General features: G+C 38.1%; 1 protein-coding gene across 1 annotated transcript in view; it reads right to left on the bottom strand.

The window, feature by feature from the left end:
- Positions 1 to 311: 311 nt before the first annotated feature.
- The window catches only part of FRY (FRY microtubule binding protein), a gene marked incomplete at its 5' end in the record, with an annotated part of 202,829 nt that continues 183,172 nt past the window's right edge, over positions 312 to 19,968 (bottom strand). Inside the window, 6 exons of the mRNA XM_082304133.1 lie at positions 312 to 1,734; positions 2,315 to 2,508; positions 4,655 to 4,765; positions 13,752 to 13,835; positions 14,314 to 14,412; positions 15,258 to 15,407. Coding sequence (XP_082160259.1) covers positions 1,476 to 1,734; positions 2,315 to 2,508; positions 4,655 to 4,765; positions 13,752 to 13,835; positions 14,314 to 14,412; positions 15,258 to 15,407 — 897 coding nt within the window. The 3' untranslated portion in view covers positions 312 to 1,475. The remainder of the gene's footprint in view (positions 1,735 to 2,314; positions 2,509 to 4,654; positions 4,766 to 13,751; positions 13,836 to 14,313; positions 14,413 to 15,257; positions 15,408 to 19,968) is intronic.

The raw sequence follows: 19,968 nt of genomic DNA, 5'->3' as shown, positions 1-19,968 counted from the left end.
AAACCCAATGCTGGAATGAACAGGACCATTACTGATATTTTGAACAGAAACAAACTTTCAGCTCCATTTTGGATTTTTTTCAATTATGAAAGTGCTTTACTCAATGTGCTCTTCCTGGTTGAGTTGTAACCACAGACCAACAAAAAAATCCTTACATTTCTCACTGGTTTCTTTCAGTGTAATGAACACCATAAATGATGCAAAAGATGTCTGTTGGGGGCTGCTGATCATGGATACCATCCTCAACAGTATAGATTCAGACAAGAACACAATCTTTGCCACAAGCACGTACTCTGTTGTGATTATATATGACTTTTATATTTTAGTTAAATGGATGTACTGATCCAAATATCAACCAAAGTTACTTCACAAAAACGGTAAGTGTATTTACAGAGTGAATAAGTTACACAGTTGTCAGAATAAAAGTGTCTCAGATGTGCAACAGATTTACATGCATACATTTAACACTGGACAGCAGTTAAATGTAAGAAAAAACCATACAGGTATGACTTTTATATATACATTACAAATAAAATAAGACATCTCTTTAAAGAAACTTATCATGAGAACTTGCATTTCACGTTAATATTTTTACTTTTTATACTCAAAATTTATATTAAATAAAAATATGCATGCATAACAGTTCAAAAGATTTGACTCTGTGATGGGACTTTCTCCTACAAAATGGCAAGTTAATTTAGATCAACCATCCTTTAATAGTATAAATATATTAATAAAAGCAACCCTCTAGTAAAAAGCAGCCAAGGTCCTTTAAAAAAAAAAGAAAATCTAGCAAGACCATTCATGATGCTTGGGGGCCTAAGAACAGACCTCTGCAATATGATCCAGTACCTTCAGAGACAGTAGCCTAGTAACATTAGGAAATGTACTTCATAGCAGCTCATTGTTTTAAGATACAGTAATCATATTCAAATTACAGTGTACATTAAACTGTAGTCCATTTACAATTTTTTTCATATATACAGGCTCTCAGCTTTTGACCAACAAGTTTGCGAGATTCTGTGGCCAGCTTCATTCTGCCCATCTTTCACTCAACCAAATAAGAGAAAAAAGGAAAAAATGTACAAGTTTTTTTTTTAACAAAAAATATTATTTTGTGAAGGAAACATTGCACTTTTGCCAACCTAAAATAAAGGAAGTATTGTTCAGTGTAGTAGGCTTTGGTATGCAATGGAAGTCACTTCTTCAGTAGTGAGTTGCAGTTGCTCAGTGAAATGCTAACTGATTTTTGTGCAACAGAGAACAAAGGATGTTGTCCCGGATGCTCTATGCTACCTTTGTCCTTACAGTATTGCTACACATTTGAAGTTCAGCCCATATCTTTTTAGAAGAAATCCTAAATGTAACAAGAGTGAGTACAGTTTGACCAAACCTTTGTAAGGCTGAGAAGACATTGAGCCACCTCACTCCAACAGGGCAGCACTCCCGGCTTGCAAGAGGACCCAAGAGTCCTGTCAGAGACTTGTGCCGGAAATGCTGGAGTCTGGAAGAAAAGTATTGATGACCCGGTAACTCTGAGCTCTGCGAATCATGTCGCGGATCTCTATATTCAGTTCCATTAATTTGGTACAGATTTCAGTCAGGCTCTGGTTGGAGCCCACCAGTGCATAGGTGCCCGTCTGACCCAAGGTTTGGTGCCGGAAGTAAATGTTCAGTAGTGTCTGGACTTCATCGTCAGAGCTACTTCCAAAGATATCATTGGGCCACAAAATCCTGCAATCAAACAGGAAAAGAATGTGCGTATCATTATGGGTTTATTAGCACAGATGGAAACTAGGTGATAGAGATCTCTAAAAGGAGAACTGACTCGCACACGCTTATAAGCCAGAAGCAACTCACTGTTTTATGCTACTCATTTGTTACCCGGACTCTGGTGTCAGTCACAGAAATCACATAAAAGCGCAATTCCTATTATCTAAACAAAAAAAAAGCTTAAGAAAACTCATTCAAATAAGTGAAAGTGAAACTGGGCTGAATGTTAGCTGATGCCAGTGACATACATCTGTAAGGAATTAGCTCTATAAAAAGATTCTTAAGAGCCTCACAAAAGTACTTTTGATCTATGCAATGTAATTAAACATCCTCATTGTTGCAAGCATAGATGTTTCTTGGTATTGTTACTTGTGGCACACCCCTGCAAAAGTTAGTAATATCAATGGCCCCATGTACCTTGTTGAAACATACTAAATTAGTTATGCTGACTCAGCACATTACATTCAGTATAAAGTTAGGAAGATAATAAATGCACCCTGTTAACATGAAAGTCTAATATGAGCCGTGCAGCAAGACTTGCCTGCATTCTCTTATTTGTCGGATGGCTTTAACAAGTTCATTGTTTTTCAGACACTCCAGCATGGACTGAATAGCTGCTTCCGTAGAATTGAATGTGGGCTCCGATTCTGTCATCAGAGGCTCAGCTGCGATTGCAGCAGTAGCATCCTTAAGATTTTTCTTCAACTCACTCAGTTCTCTTGACATATTTAACAGCTGTTCCAAGGAGAGAGATGAGAGATGGGTGTTTTCATTCTCCATAGGCACCAAAGGGACTGGTATTTCAAGTCTGTTCTTACTGCTACATTGGATGTACATACACGTTATGGAAAAGACCCCGTTTTAACACAAGGACATTTCTTGATCTCCGTGCTTCGTACAATATAGGGAAAACACAAACTACAGATTTTTAAGTTTCGTGCTTCCTTTAACCCTATGCTGTATTTTTGGCTTGCTAAAATGCAAGAGCACATCTAAACAATCTTGTATTTTTCACCCCTGCTACTTTTTTCATATCATAATGGAAAAGTTTAAGAAAACATATACTTCTCCTAGCAATGATGTTGTTATTTATTTGCAAAACACATGCAGGATCTGATATGATTAACAGATGGACAGGAATTGTGTAACCCTCTGTCAGGCCGAAAAGTTAATATGGCACAAGACTCATAAATAATTTGTAAGTAAAAGTGAACACTTCTTTTCTAAAGATCTACCTTTTCATGCTCGTACGTACTAAAAATAACCACTGTCACATGAACTAACAATGGAACTTCCTTCAAATAATAGCTTATGGCCCCAGCAAAAATGCGAATTTCATGGTGAACCAGCTATTCCTCATATTACTGTTCCCCAGTTCCATAGGCTGCATTATTTATAACAACCTAACACAAGCGTAACTGTGAAATACAGTTACAGAAATCAATCCTCTTATAAGGAACACAAAATACTTCTAAAATTTAGACTACTCTAAGACTCAATGCCTACTGTCCTATCTTCTCTTAGAAGTGAACAGCCCAGTCACATTGTGAGCCAGCCTTTGGAACAGTTTCTTAAGATACAGTAAGTATTCAAACTCCTTGTACTGCTACAGCACATCTGATAAAACAAACCCTTTCCATTTATACAGAATCTGTAAACTACTAGAATCTGTAATAAAATACATTTTAGAGCTTGAAATTTTGTTTTACAGCTACAAGCGAAGTACAATAACTTCTATCCCTCCATAGTTTAAAATATATACACCTTACCAGGATAAAAATACATATGGAATGGCAAGTTATTTTACTATCTTTCCTGAAACGATGATCATTCAACTTAAAGTGATCACCTCAAAGATATTTCAAAGTATTACATATTTTATGCAATTGTCGAAAATAAACTTGACTAACAGTATTGTTCTTGTGAAGTGTTTTTTAAAGTAAGATACATAGATTTATCTAAAAACAGAAAGCCATTTGGATCAAAAGTGATAGTGTGCTGTGTCAAAAATGTTTAAAGAAGAGAGCTTGTAAAAATCACAGAATTAAAAAGATGACATTAAGGTATTTAGTTAATTATATTTTTAAAAAATATTTAATACTCTCTGGAAACATTGAACTGATTTTTATTGTTTATCCAGAGAACACGATCAGGCAGTACACTTGCAGTCCAAATAGAAAGTAGTTCTACACTACACACCTTTGCTTGCTCAGGTACAAGAGGATGCAAAACCGTTTAATAGCTGTTTGTCAAAAACTGCTGCAGACATTTCTAGTATAATGCACGTGCAACAGAGACTGTTTATATGGCTGGAAATTACAATACATTATTCCAGAAAAAAACCCCTTAATTTTGCATCCATATTAAGATTAATTTACCAATTTATTTTGTTATTGTCATGCTAACAAGCACTCCTGGTCTAAGTGTCTCCACAAAGTTCAGATAAAATCAGTCATGATCTAGGGAAAGGGTATTTTCTGTATGTGTGAAGGCGGCTCATTTTCCCTACTAATTAAGGCCTCAATTAAAATAAAAACAAATCACTTCCAGATGTTCACACAGTGTGAGCCCTCCCTACATGTAAAGTGTGTGAGTGAAGTTAAGATTTCATATATCATTCTAGTTCATTACCACTGACTGAAATTACTTTTGAAGACTGAATGTATAAAAAATCCCAGCCTCTGAAAGTACAGTCAATTACAAAAAATACAGCATCTTGACTATATTTTAATGCAGATGCTGGTGTATTGAAGGGTTTTGTCTGCAGACTGATATGCAGGGTGAAATAGTGTAATCTTTGGTGTAAGTCCATAGAAAGAAAAATAAGAACATGAAAGCAAAGTGGCATTTTCAGTGTAAGACCTGGTAGCTTGTTACATACCTCTGGCATGGAACTGACTTCATGCACTTGTCCGATAAGTTTACAGTAGGACTGAAAAAGCAATAGCAGCTGGAAATGCAGTTTATATAATCTCTGACACAGTTCCAATTGCTAAGGAGAGATTTGAAGAAGAAATAAATAATAAAGATCAGTGAGTTGGGATAATTTTCAGTAACTAATAAAACACATTGAGATAGTTCAGTTCTCAAAAAACATTATTTTGCCTAAGTATGATCATATACTATTTCAGAAAACAAGTAATGTTCTTTCTTCTGTGGGTAAGTCATATACAACATTGAAAATCAAAATGATGATGGCTAGCTTTCAGGTAGCACACGTCAGCATCAATCTCAAAGCAGTTTATATAGGTTAGCTTTACTGTCTCCAGTTTGCAGCTGGAAAGCAGAGGCAGGATATGGGGGAAATTACTTTGCTGCATAGAACGTAAAACTCTTAAAAACTTCAGAAATGGTCAAAGACCTCTTCTGAGAGGATGGAAATCCAGGAGAGAAGCCATGAAGCAGTTGTCCAAGAGGGTCAAAGCTCCTCCCTGCTTCTCTGAGGGGAGAGGAAGAGAGGCAATAAATCCAGCCAGGGCTGGGATGGAGGAAACGCCAGCTCTGCAACTTAAATCTCAGCTCATGGATTTTCCACCATCTTAAAGAAACCATACAACAGATGGATGGAGTTTCTGGACATCTGGCTTCTACAATTTGTTCTCCCAGATTAAGTAGATACTGTTCTATGAATATTAACTTGTTTCTTCCAGTGTAATGCGCAGCACCACAGAGCAGGTGTCAGACGCATTGAAGTAACATGCAATGGGCACATCTGCCAGAGAAGTCAAGTTAATATGCTCATGGTCCTGGTATCCGTGTGTCTATCAGGAGGGGGAATCTCATAGTTTCACAGCTGGATCATGGTGGGGAAGGGAGGAATATTTAATCTTTGGCAAATTACGGAAGAAGTGAAAATTCTGCAAGTACAAGTCAGGAGGCCTCCTGACCCTTTGGCAGGAAAGCCTTACAGACTTCAGACCACATTTGATTTGTCTTTTCTTACAGACACAGTGAGCAAAGGTGGGCTCAGTGATCTTTCCATTTGCTTGGAGGAACTAGAGCAGAGTTTCACGCCAAACATGGCAGAAAAAAAGAAGATGCTATTAATGACTTTGCTTCCTTAAAGCACTTCATACATGCTTAGCTACCAGCACGTACTTCAACTCTTTGCTGAACTGGGGTCAGTTGCCAGCACAAATGCTAATAAAAAGTACTTTAAAAACATCATAAGCATTAATTTGACTGAAGTGTTTGTTTACATATGGTTCAATATACAAGTGCCAGGGTTTTTATTAATAAGCCAAAATTAGAACCATATCCTTAGTGTTCCAGTTCCCAAAATTTCTGTACCAGCCAGACAAGGCTGAGGTCAAAAGAAAGGTTCTTTGGCAAATTTCAGCTTTGTTCGTCAGGGAAGGGTGGACACCACCTACCCAGCCGTGAACAGTCAGCCAACGGCACTGCCACAACCAGGCAGAGCCAGTTTCCTTCTGAAGGAGGTTTATGGAGGAGAGCGGGAGCAGGGGGAGAGCGCCAAGCCAGCGGGCACCAACCTGGCCGGGTTCGTCCTGCTGAAGGCCAGGCAGACAGGGCTACTCACACCTCAGTGTTGGTCTGCCACAGCAGCAGAGGTCAGCACTGTAAATTTGCCTGGTCTGAGCTCTGTGCTGTTGTGGATAAATGGTTTGCGGTACCTGAGTTGGTATGTTTGATGTTTGTTACTGGTGAGCAGGGTCAGAGCGTTCCCTCCCCAAACGGAAGGGAGGAATCCCACCAGACCTGATACACCAGCAAAGACTCACAGGAGCTGAAGGAAGGCCCAGCAGATCCACGGTGGGGAAAAAAGGGAGGGGACGGATGTGCGACCTGCTAGGACAGAACTGACGTGTAGGCAGGGACGAAACATATTGGTGGCCAAGAGAGCAAAGAGGTAGGGTGTGAGGGACGCTGCCTGTTAAATAAACCTGCCCAGAGGCCATTCTCTGTAACTGAGGCCACAGAGCACTGCCAAGCTTGCCTCTCTGTGGCTAACCTTTCTCCTCCCAAAATAAAGAGTGACTGTGTAGATACAACCTCCTGGAAACGGCTCTGGCTTCTGTCCTCTCTCGAACCATGCCGGGGCATGTCAGGGGCTGGCTGGCGCCCCAGCCAGGGAAGGTACTAACCGTTCACCCCGACCGCCAGCCCGGGGACGCAGGCTGGCTGCCTGGCCTGTGTAAGTTCACCAGCAGGGACACGGCCCGAGGTGCTCCAGTAGGGATCAAATTCACTCTATTCAAATTTTGGAGAACTGGCAACACTACGTAGCAGTTAAACACACGTATACTTGAAGCTACCAGGGAGTTAAAAATTAATTGAAAACCAGGACATGGCATAACATAATTAAAAAACCTAAAAATCTCAGGATAGCTTGGCATGTAACACAAGATTTTTTTTAGTCCTTGGAGAACAATAATTCAGTTTTGCCCTTCTGGCTGCTAACCTGAATGAAGACAAACTAAGGTCATACTGAAGACTCAAGTTTGATTTCACTCAGTGTTTAGTTACCATATCAAGCAACTCAATTTTTGTTCTTCCTGAATAAGTATTAGAAACCAATAGTGGTGCAACTGCTCATGAACATATAAACAAAACCAATTGGAAACATAACTGTCAACTATAAATTGTAGTTTTTCATTAGGACAAATTGAAAACTATGAATTTTATAGTAACAAAAAAATTTGTCTTCCACTCCAGCATATTATATCCTTGATTTTTAAAAATTTATGTAAATGACCACTTAAAACAGCATATGAAAGTGTCAGAATTTTGGCACAGCATTTTTAGTTTTCACAAAACACACCTTAGTAAATTATTTTAGTCACTGTATGTAGAACCACATATTCTACAGGAAAACTATAACGAAAAAGGAAAACATGCTTAGAAGTAAAACAGTAAAATTGGGGTGTATTAGTCCATCTATAGATGGACAAAGAATATGAAAGAACTTCAACTTACTGCAAGAGATTCCATTTGCTACACAGCAAGCATGGCACAGGAGAAAAGGAAAGGAAAGAAAGTATAGTGTCAGTGTAATGCATGCAATAGGAAGCACAGCCCATCTTTAATAGCATAACTTGTCAGCAGTATTAGCAATGCTTGCCTCAACCTGATAACTGGTTGGAAATATCACATACGACATGCACAGCATTCTTAATAAAATCAAGCTTGAATTCTAATGGTAAATTACAGTCTAAATATCCTCAGTTAGATCTTCAGATTTATTAGTTTTGATTTATCCCACTCAGTAGCTCAGGAACTTACAGTGAAATTCTGTTAGAAAACTCTTGAAATAATACTTTTATGTAAATTTGCTTTCCTTGTTATTAAAAAGAACTCATATTGCACGGTAGTCAGAAAAATCAGGCAGGGTTTTCAAGCGATAAACAGAACGGAACTTTGTTACTTATAAATATTTTGTTATTTATAAATACTTCTATTTTTGGATGTAATAGATCTAATGAAATTTCCAGGATAAGCTTTATGACTGCTGGGTTTATTACTTGGCACATTACAATGGAAACATTTTGCATATAACTTTTAAGCTATGACTACCGTAAGAAAAAAAATCCATGGAAAACGTCAGTTTGGTTTCACTACATGGCAATGCCACAAGTTCAGACAGCTTTGTATTCCTTCCTCTCACAAGTAATGATTCACTGATTCATTATTCTGAAGCTATTAAAATGTCAGTGTAAGTCCTGTTGCAATAGTAATAAAAATTCTAATTGACCTACATTAGCATTTCAAAGATTGGCGGACTAACTTCTCTCCTCAAAAAAAAGTGTTCTTCTTTTCTTTGCCAAGAACTAACATTTGCACTCTGTGCACTTCTAATGCAGCTTTCCTTATTATACATATATTACATTCTCAAGACATTTTAGGTGAACAGAGTCATCATGTAAATGCTGTAATTAACAAACACAATGACACCTGCCCAGTTACAGCCTGATGTCAGTGCATATGCACACAGTGTTAATAAACATTTGGAAATCTTATTAAAATTATTTACCTTACAATCAATACAAAAGCAGCAAACACAGAAATGTGAAATAAAGCTAACTTGGTATAGCCTAACAAAGTATTTCAGTCTGGCTTCTTTCCATGGGCCTTCCTAGTAAAAAATGTATGAAAAGTATTGTCCCAAATCCTGCACTACTCTTTTATAGAGCCATGACAAACTGAGCTTTAAGCTCTTGTGATGTTTAATTTTATGCCTTTAACATTGCTTGAATAGTTTTCTTCTTCTATTTAGTACTCTTGAAAAAAACCCTTTATATCTTGGCTTCCATGCAGTTCACGTAAATTAAGCTTTGTAAAGCTAAATTCAAGATAAGAAGAGGACGAGAGCAGACAGATCACTGCGCTCTAGTGAATTCACAGGTGTGCTGGCTTGTGTTTTTCAAATCTTGTTACTCTCCGTCTTAAGCTCCTCTGAAGTTTAGCATGCCACCAAGTTTCATTTGGACTTTCAAAAGTATTGGAATTCACATATAATTTCTAATTTGCCATGGAATTTACTTTAAAGAAGGGGGGGGGGGGGAGGGGGAGGAAAGCAGCAAATAAGTGAATTCCATGGTCTTTTTTTTTCCAGAAAAAAATGTCTTCCCTGTACTGCTTCCAAAACCAGGTCAAGCCAAAAAAAGGAGTGGGGAAGGGTTTCATATTACATGAAAAAACCCTCTTCTTCACTGAAAGAAAATATACCGGATACAATATCTCCCTAAACTACTGATGCTCAACTCTATATTGGTCTACAATTTCATGATTGTAACTTAGCTTCCTCCCTCTTTCAGCATAAAATGAAATATTCCTTGGAAGTTGAAAAGACACTAATTATTGGACTAAGTGACATTTCTTTTAGTCCCCAGCAGCAAGGGCTCAGGTGGAATGGTCCTAGCCTTCACGCTTCTTCTCAATTTCTAGTTTAATTCCTATAGTAAGGGAAGCGTTGTTTTAGATTAGTTGATATGCGCTACACAATTAGTGGTTTTGGCAGATGAAAATACTGAATGTTTAGAGTATTTGGATCACTTGCACAGTCCTTTATGCAGCTACAAAATGCTGTACCTAAGAAGGGCACATGCCCTAGCAACAACACTTCAATTTAGTTTTTTATTGAGACAGAATTACTGTTCTGTACTATTGGCAGACCAGAAAGACAGCAAAGCACTAATCTTTAGATCACAGGCCTTCTTGCTTTTTTTTACATACTGAAAAGAGATGAGAGTTACACTTTCTTAAGACATTTACACTTTGATGGCAGCACAGTCTTCAGTCATTGATTGGCACAGGAGAGTTCCACTGTAACAAAATAACTGCTGCATGCAAAGGTTATTAATTGCAAGTGCATTTTATTAAGGTGTTTTATTTGATTTGACATGCCAGCAGACAAAGCTTTTCCCACAATCTAGGAAAGCGGGTATATATAAAAATTTCTATATATATCAGAGAGAAAAAGAGAGAGACAGCATATGCTGTGCATTCTTAAATATCCACGGGACTTGGGGATAGTAGAAACTATTCTGTCTGGAGAAATCTAAAACACAGCTGTGTTCCTCCTTTAGAGAAGCTGCCTACCCAGGCCAATTTTACCTCATTGTCAATCCATGGATCTGTCAAACAGCAGTCAGATAATTGATTATTGATTTTTAAGAATTTCTAACTTAACAATGAGACTCACTGTGCCTTGAGCTTTACTGTAACTCAGCTCCAGATGACTATGGTCCCAAGAGGTACACCTCCAGTCTTATTGGTGGCCTAGAGTAATTGAACCTTTAGCCACAGGGAAATTCATAGCAACAGATACATTCTGAATTTTTGGGGCAAATTTTCATGGGGTGCAGCATGTTTTAAATATCCATTAACAGTCTGAGTTTGCAAAGCCCACATCCATTAGCTTGTGGTGAGCTTTGGGATGAGCAAGGTTTAAGAAAGGTGCATATTGACTTTGGACTTAGAGAGTAAACTGAATGTCTCATTAGGAGAGAAATACTTATTTGAATTAGCAGTGCTAATTGACAAGAAAAATAGGATCTTCCACGTATCTCTTTTCTAGGGAAAAAAAGCAACCAAAACCAGTCTTTGACTAGATTAAAAAAAAAAATCCCTGTTTAGTAAATTTGAAGAATGTACTGATAGCTGTACTCATCTAAGACTGTTACACCTGGACAGACAGCACAATAGTATGTGCAGTTATCTTTTGTCTGTAAATTGACTCCTATGTCCTTGAGTCTCTGTTCGTCAATGTAGCATCAAAGCTTACAAATCACAGACACATCCAAATCCTGAAATCTGTTGCAAGAATAAGGGGGGAAAAGACATTCTGGGACACAAAGCTTTTACTCAATTTCAGAAAAGTTGCTAGCTCTAGCAGCTGACCTAGACAACTTCTATTTCAAGCTTCTTTAATGTCAGAATAAGCAATTTTTGCCTTTGCCCATTTTCAGTAACAGCAACAATGGTCAACAAATCATGTGCAATTATTTTGAAATAAGATCTGATTAGAGAAACTGGTGCCAAGTCAGTTACCAGCATCAGCAGACATTTGTGATGCAACCACTTGTGCTAACGCTGAATTTGGTCTTACGTCTGTCTTGTCTGTAGAGGGGATTATTTTCACCTTGAGCTTTTTACCAGGTGAGGAGTTCTGAGAATCTAAGATTTCTGCTTTCTGTAGAGCAAGGTGTTGCTTTTTCTTCCTTACAATTATTTCTGAACCTTTTCCAGAAGTAGCCTGGTTTTGTGCTTAGCTAAGCAATTTTTTATGCCAGAAGTTTTCAGCAGGATTTCAGGCCCTAGTCTAACGCTCAATGAGTTTAAGAGTTTAGGCAGGTTCCCTTGTGACTACCACTATAAGATTTTTTTTCCTACAATTATTAGATTCTTTAGCCATTCATGTTGAGGGAGAAGAGGAGAGGAAAGATAAGAAAACAAATACTTGCCAGTCTAGGAGTAGTTTTCCCTTGTCCCTTCCTAATCACATGTCCTCAGTTTCCCTGGACTCTTCCTCCCATTACACTTTGATTGAATAAACAGAATGTTCCTTTGGGAAGAGCTGCTTCAATTGACAGGTGAATGAGAAGGGGAAGAAAAGAAATATGCCTGTTGATCAAAGACCTACCATCCTGTCAACTTCCAAGGAATAATGCATTTTGGGCTGAAGGAACAATGCTGGGGAGAGACCAGGGATTCCTGCAGGAGTGAGAAACCCTTCTTTTCAGTCTGTTTGATAAGCAGTAAGAATACTAACCCCAGCTTCACAAAACACGCATTTAATTCTGAAACAGAGAACACCTAATTAAAAAAAAAACACACAAGTGGAACATGACATTTATTAACTTTTAGATGCATTTAGGCCAGCTATATGAGCTCAGATCACAGTTTATTCCTTATCCTCAGCATTCTCTCCCCTCTACTTGTTCAAAAAAGAAATAATGTAGATGATCAGCAAGGTGTGTGATCCTCCATCCCGTTCTATGGGTTTACAAAAGAGGGACGAAGAGGATAACTTAAGCTGTACACAGCAAGATGTGTAACACTACAGTCTGCAGTCACTGTTCAGGGTGTTGTGCATCAATGGGAAGAGAAAGCCCATGCACGTTCCAATAGTTACGCCTCCCTACATATACTTTATCTCCCTCTGCTGATATTCTTGCAGGAGAGGTAGTAGCATGTGTTCCAGCTCTCTCCTTTTTTAGATTTGAGAATAGCTCACCTGTAACTTCCCTGTACACTATTACAATTACAGAAGAGACAGTATCTTATTTCAATGCATTGGAAGGTGTCTGTAACTTTTGCTGGTGCCAGTGCCAGATGGGGGAAGACTGAACAGTTTTCCCACCGCCTGTGATTGCAGCCAGAGGATTTATTAGCAAATTAGATTTGCTAATAAGGTCAAGGAAGCCAAAATGCAGGGGTGGCAAGGATTTGGGATTCTTGGCAAATGGCATAAAAAAAAAAGAAATCAAGGGAGTTCAAAGACAGGAAGACAAATACATAGAGATGGGAAAGAGAGGTGAAGATAAAAAGAGAAGGAAATAAAGTGAATTGAGGGAGGAGACAGACAAACTGAAACCAACATAAAACAAGGTATTTGAAAAAAATGGTTACAACAGGCAACTGTGTGTTCTGAAAATGTCATCATTATCTTTTATAAGTTAAAATACATGGAAAGAGGAGATGTCACTTTTTTCTACATGCTGCTGCTGCTTCCCGATTTTGGCTAATTGTCTCCAGCCCCCTCTTTTTCCCATCCCTCCATTATTTTTCCTCCAAAAGAAAAAAAAACACAAAATGACATTTCTCAACTCATTCTACACCACTAAGATACCAGCTGTTTCCTATACTTAGTATATCAAATAACAGGAAAGCCTGCTGATGGTGCTGATTTCTGAAAAGGTTGATTTCTTTACTGGAATCAACACGCTAAATATATATATATATACACGTGCATATGCATGTAAAACTTTCATTCAAAAATGATAGAGAAATATTTTGCCTTAGGTATACATACTTATCTACAGAATGAATTACGTCACTGACCATTTTACAGTCATTATTTCATAACAACTAATCTCAGTGGATTTCAACCAGGCAAGTCTTGCTGCTGGGCAGACCGAGTCTGCAACAGCCATAGATAAAATGGGTGTAATGTGGAAGCACAGTACACCAGGAGTGATTTTCAGAGACACTGTGCTGTGGGAAACTGCTGCTGTAACATCTTTCTAAAAGGGAGAGCACAGACAGCCCAGGCAGGGTTAGCTCTGCTTCCTCGGCTAGACTAGGAAGGCTGAAGTATTGCCTCTGAATACTTCCCATTGCCTGTGGCCAGAACCGAGGCAACAACAATGCCTTAGAGCCTTAAGTGTGAAAACTGGATTATGCCCAAGCCCAGCAGAAAAACAAGGAGGAAGTACACCAGGCACTTGTGGGTCTGAGAACAAGATATACCACACGTATCACTTTACAGGAGAGAAGTAAAACTGCTCATTCATTACCTTCTCTTCTGAGTCCCCTGGCTGGCAGGTAATAACTCCATCTCGTGAGCCCCCAGCAAATGTTGCTTTGCAGTTTGCAAGCCACTGTTTTCCAACAGAAATTAAAAGAAGATATGAATAAGGCCTATAGTGTGATTTGCAGAAAGGTAAGCAGTATTTTAGTTTCACAGCACAGCAGGTAAACAAAATTTTGCAATTGCACTTTATATTCACACGGACTATGATGATTTGCTTTGACTGCAATTTAAAAAGTGTAGTCTTGATTTCTATTAGTACTTAAATTGCATAAACCAAGAAAGTGAATAAATTACTGAATAGGAGAAAGGAGACACCAGGAATATTAATTAATAAATAAAATTAATTAATAAAATTAAGAGATACAATAGCTATTTTTTTAGTTCTGGTTCATATGTTCAGGAAGAAACATTTAGTGAATCCAGTATCTGAAACATGTTTTTCTACTGAATATTAGTTTAAACAGATCTCAGTATATCTCCACTCTCCTGACATAGCTTAAGTATACACGCATAGAAAACCAAGAATATAACATAATCCAGCATACCGAGAGCGTTGCTTCTTTCCTGTTATTGTATGTGTCCAGGTACTCCTGCAGTTCTAAAACACTGAACTTCAGCTTTTCAAGAAGGCCACAGGAGAGCAGCTGGAGAAATGAAATCAAAAGGTCTAGTAAATGGCACTATAAAAGAATAAAAATACTAGCAGAGTAGGAAGTATAGTAAAGATCTTGCAAAAGAATACTTAGATTTACAGATACCAATACTGAAAAATATTTATATTTATGCAAAAATATACATAAATATAATGCTATACTGAAAACTGAATAGCAAAAGTTGCACTTACAATAATGTGGAATTAAAAGTGTGTTCCGTGTTTAACAGCTTTGCAGAGGACTTCCCTAAAATAAAATACTGCACAAAGCGTAACTAGTTGATCTCCACAGCTCTCTGATGAAGTAAGGCACAGCTCTTCCATGGTCACAGCAGTGGGCCCAAGATTACACTTTGCAAGTTCCTACCTCTATACTTGTGTGCGAGGCCACACTGTCCTGATGCTGTTGGAAGAACATGGGCCAGAATGAAAACAATGGGAAGGGCCATCTTGTTCATTCCCTAATACGTATTTTTATCATCCAGCTCACATCACAGCTGACTCAAATGAAACCACTAAACATGTTACCATCTTTCATGCTGAACTATGTAAAAAATAGCTTCTCCTTTTCCATTTGTGGAGCCAACGGGGTCTGGTAGGCACCTGTTTTATATTGGTTTTTGGCACACAGGCTCAACACATCATATTGCCCATCTGCTAGTACTTACCTAATAAAATAATATGGAAAAGTAATGGAAATTTGGTTAAGAACAAAAATTAGAGATAGGAGGTGGGTACCTTTTTGACATAAATATTCAGGACTTGCCCAAAAGTGAAATAGCCAGTAGAATAACACACTGCAATGCAGCACATGCCTTTTGAAAGGAATATACTCACTGTTTCTGCATCTACAAAAAGGGTGGGACATTCTGAACATGATGTTAACATCTGAGAAGACCTCACAAACTTGGAGCCTATTCCTCGCAGGTTGTCTCCCAAGTAACTAGCTGCATCGCAGGTTAGGAAGCAGAATCTTTTCTGAATATTCTGTAAAGCAAAATACAGTTTATCACGTTCTTTACTCAAGTAGAAGCTGCTTTCCTTTGTAAACAAATGGCATGCTTTTTTTTCTTTGCACAATAACGTGCAAAAGAGACCATCTCCCTGTGGAGAACTGGAAGTCTGCTCAACGATACTGAATAACAGTTGTTATGCTGGAGACAGTGTACAGCTGGACAGCTGTGAAACTAATTACAGAACTCATAATAATCTACTACTGAAATACATCCTTTCTTGTAAAGACGATTTAATCTTTGTAAAGCCTTTTACCCACAAGTAGCTTTTTTTTTCTTGGCTGTACAGAGTTAACAGAGTTGATCAGCACATTACTTTTTCTGCCCATTCCGGGCATTGTTTTGTTAGTATTCCATGTCAAGTGGCTAATCAGATAATATAATGGACATCCTGATACCAAACAGCAGCATGGAAAAATCAGAAAAAAAACTTTTGTTTTCCCCGGTGGGAAAAACCTTCTTACTAAAACTTTTCTGCTGCTTGGGAGGACTCCAGAAATACTGCACTGCATCCGGGAATTATTGTTCTCAGAAAATTTTGTTGGTGTTTTGAGTCCTAAACCAGCCTAGTCTTCCAGAAACATTCTAGTGCTGATATTTTCTTTTCAGTGACTAATATATAAAGTGAATAATAAATAAAAATAAGATTTTAGTCTTGCACGAACTGATATAATTATATCAATAAATACACAGCAGGTTTTGCTGCCAAAATATATACCTCGCTAAGGCTGACTTCTCAGCAGGTGGGAATAACATGAAAATATTTTTTAAAATAAAAGTATGCAACATTTTTATATGATTCATTCCACGTTTCCATAGCCGTTTCTCTGAGGAATGTAGGTTAGGACCTGTATTACCGTAAGCATGCCTCACTGGAGAGAAGTGCTTCCCAAATACCAGTCTGGATGACAGACATATAAATAGCCTGTTACTTCTCCTACTGGAGCATTGAAGTGAAGTACCTAAAATCAGGTGAGCTGAATTCAGACTTTATTGATAATGGAAGCTGCCAGATTGAGTGATTTTTTTAAAAAAAGCTACATAAGCCCTCACATTGCAGGTAGGGTATACGCTATCAGTAATTTATAAAATGGTTAAAGAGAAACTTCCTCTACAGACAAATTCCATAACTGCTTATTTGTCAGTCTCTCTCTAAAGCATCTGAACTGGCCATCTGAACACAGTTAAGATTGGATAGACTGATACTTGTCTTACTATATGTTTCTACTATCTTACTTCAACACAGAAACAAAGCACTATACATGTCACTCAGCACGTGGTTCAGATTCTCTGCTGCACTGAGTCTGGAGTAGAGGCAAGGGGCTCTTACTAATTAACACCAAACCAGGTAAATGATTATTTTTATGAGCAACTAACAGAATCATCTGAATCATAGGGCTTGGTGACAGTTGGAGATTTACTACTATGATGTCTTCTGAAAAGAAAAATTCAATCCAAGTCTTAGCAAAACTGTTGCTGACAACTCTTCTGGCAAAGGAAGGAGATCTAGATTTGATCCTAACCAACAGAAAAGAGCTAGCTGAGAATGTAAAAGTGGAAGGAGATTGAGAAAGACAGATTATGGAACAGAATCCAAGAGATGTTGGTTGAAAGGGACCTCTGGAGAACATCCGATCCAACCTTCAACTCGAAGTGGGACTACTGCCAACACTAGATGAGGTCAGCCATGGTTTTGTCTAGCTGAGTCTTGAAAGCTCCAAGGTCAGAGCTTCCTCAGGCTCTCTGATCTGGGTAACCTGTTTAGGTGCTGCAATGCCCTCCTGGGAAGAGTAATTGAGTTTATTAATCTGAGGCAGTGAAGGAGACAGATTACAGAAATAATACAACTGACTTCAATGCATTCAGAATTTGCAGGAAGGAGCCCATTAGAAGTAACTTCATGGGGAAAGGAGGTAACGAGAGGCAGCCATTCCTTTAGAAAAAAAAAAGAGGGCAGAAGCACATTCTATACCACTGAAAGACAGAAAATAGATTAAGACATACATCTGGCTGAATCACCAATATTTCACTCAGGCAAATATTCGTGCAAAAAAGAACAGAAAGTGAAACTGTGTTAAATTACTAACTTGGGTACCAAACAGCATGGCAATGTAGGCACAATAATCGGAGAGGGAGATGCCAATAAACTAGTAAGAGAAAGAGAGAATGTCAAGAAGTAAACTAGAAATAATTAAGAGGAAGGCCAAGGAATCACAATGGAGAGAAATAGCTAACACATGCTACTGAAAAGACTGATGTGTTTAATGCCTTCTTTTGCCTTATTGCTCCCAGAAAGGGCATCTGTGTACAGGTAACAATGAGACATCTACGAAAACTCAGGTAAGAACAGATCGTGCTAGTAAGGGCTTGGATATTTTTACATCTTTGCAGATTAGGGAAATTCATGCTATGATAGTTATAATACTGGCTAAAGAGGTCTAGGAGCCATAACAAATCTCTTTGAGAACTCACAGAACACAGGGTGTTGTAAAAAACTTGAGGAAAATGCTTATCTCAAAAAAACAAGAGCAAAAGAATTAAACACAAAGTTTGAGAAATGGGGGAACATAGGTGAATAAAATGCAGTACAGATTTGGTCAGAACAAATCATATCAAACTAGTTAATTTTCATGAAAGGCTAAAATTTTCTATTAGGAGGAGAAGCAATTGATATGTTATATATTAATTCATTTACTATCTTAGAAGTAAGGCAGAGAAACCCTGTCTAGAGGTAACTAGCTGTGCAAAACCATGTTCAGAAGTTAATTATCAGCAGCTCACTGTCCAATTGGAAAGATAAATTGAGTAGGATTCCACTGGGGACCGTCTCAGGCACTAACCAAGTCATTAATGAAAATACTGAATAATGGAATATGCTTATTAAATGCATAGATGATTGAGCTGCAGGGGCTGTAAGCTCCTTGGAAGCTAGGATTAGAATTCAGATTGATCTCAATAAACAGGAGAGGTGCTGCAGGGAAAAGAAAGAAGGACAAGGTTGTACACCTGGGATGAAACAATTCACAAAGCACATTCAGGATGAAGAATAACCAGGAAGGCAAAATTTTGGTGAACAAGATCTGCATACTAGATTGGGTTACAAGTGGAAAATAATTAACTGTATCCTACCATACAACAGTTAGCAGAGAGAAGTTTTTAAACAGGAACACCTTCTATAAAACAGGTAAACCTCTTAACCTCTAAGTAAGAACTTAGGCTGAAGTACAGAACCTGCTTTTGCTTTTCAAGTAATACACAGACTAACTGAAGAGAGCCCATAGCAACAGTGAGAAGTTTAGAAAATGTGACTTATGGGGAAGGTTGAAAGAACTGAGGTTAAATAAGGGAAATTTAGGGTAGGTGGAGTCATGGTAAAGGTCTTCAAATATAAGCAGCAACTGCAAAGAAGAGAGCGAGTACCACTGTGTATAGAGCGAGAAGCCATGGGCATAGAACACAGAAAGAGAAGTTTTCAAGCGATGAGGAGAGTTAAGCATTGGACTACATTACCTAGGAATGTTGTGAAGTTCCACCTTAGGCTAAACATTAAGAACACTCTAGAGAAAAAAGTTAAAAAACATTTAACCGGAATGAAAGTTACAGTTGATCCTGTACTGGGCAAGATAAGGAACATGAACTCTTCAGGTCCCTTCCAGCACACGTCTACTCATGTATTTTAATAGTTCTAGTTTATTTTATGAAAATAACTTCCTCAAAGCATTTCAGTCATGGCTTCATCAAAAGCTGACCAGTCTACTGTTTAGATTCAAGAAAACATATTCTTCCTTTACTGCTTCCCTTTTCAGATGTTCATAAAAGCAACAATCAATCTAGAGCGAAGAAGGTAACAGTCTTTAACAGTGTTTTAAAGTATTAAAATGTGAAACAGTGAAAGACTGTACTTTGGTATCTATGTATAGTACTTCACTAAATATCCTTATTTTGCAATTACATGGACTATCAGCTCTACAATAAGTTATCATCTCTGCTATGTCCTTCTGGGTTCAGATTACAGTGGCTGAAATCTTTCAAGCAAGATCCAACTGCAGTATATATTTTGTGAAATGGGACTACTGTGAATAATAATGCCAACTGCGAGCATATTATGAATAGGTATACAACTGCATGTAGTTGATGTGCTTTGTGTCAATGTAAATAATAACAAAATATTCTCAGAACGTTTTCTTATTAACCTCAGATTTCCTCTTCTGGGGAGAGGACTTCGTGTAACAAAAGGGCTTGATTGTGGAAACTACTTGCTAGCTCTCAAATCTACTTGTCTTGGAACTGGCTGGTCTGCTGGAAGACATTCGATTTGATGGAATACAAAGAGGCAGCCGTAAAGATAATCCAGAGATCTCTGAGCTATGACTCGTTTACAGGAAAAGTACTTCAATAATTTCAGGAATTTTAAACAAGTTTAGTGTGTTGTGGGCAAACATCCAAGATACCATTAACTTGATGCAGACTGAAATGTAGGTGCCCTGGAAAATGCACTTCTTTCACTTCACCAAGTATTTAGTTGACAGGCTCCT

This window comes from Platalea leucorodia (genome assembly GCF_965183815.1).
Source record: "Platalea leucorodia genome assembly, chromosome: 2".
Lineage (NCBI taxonomy): Eukaryota > Metazoa > Chordata > Aves > Pelecaniformes > Threskiornithidae > Platalea > Platalea leucorodia.
The sequence above is the reverse complement of the archived record's forward strand: the minus strand, read 5'-3'. Positions and strand labels throughout refer to the sequence as shown.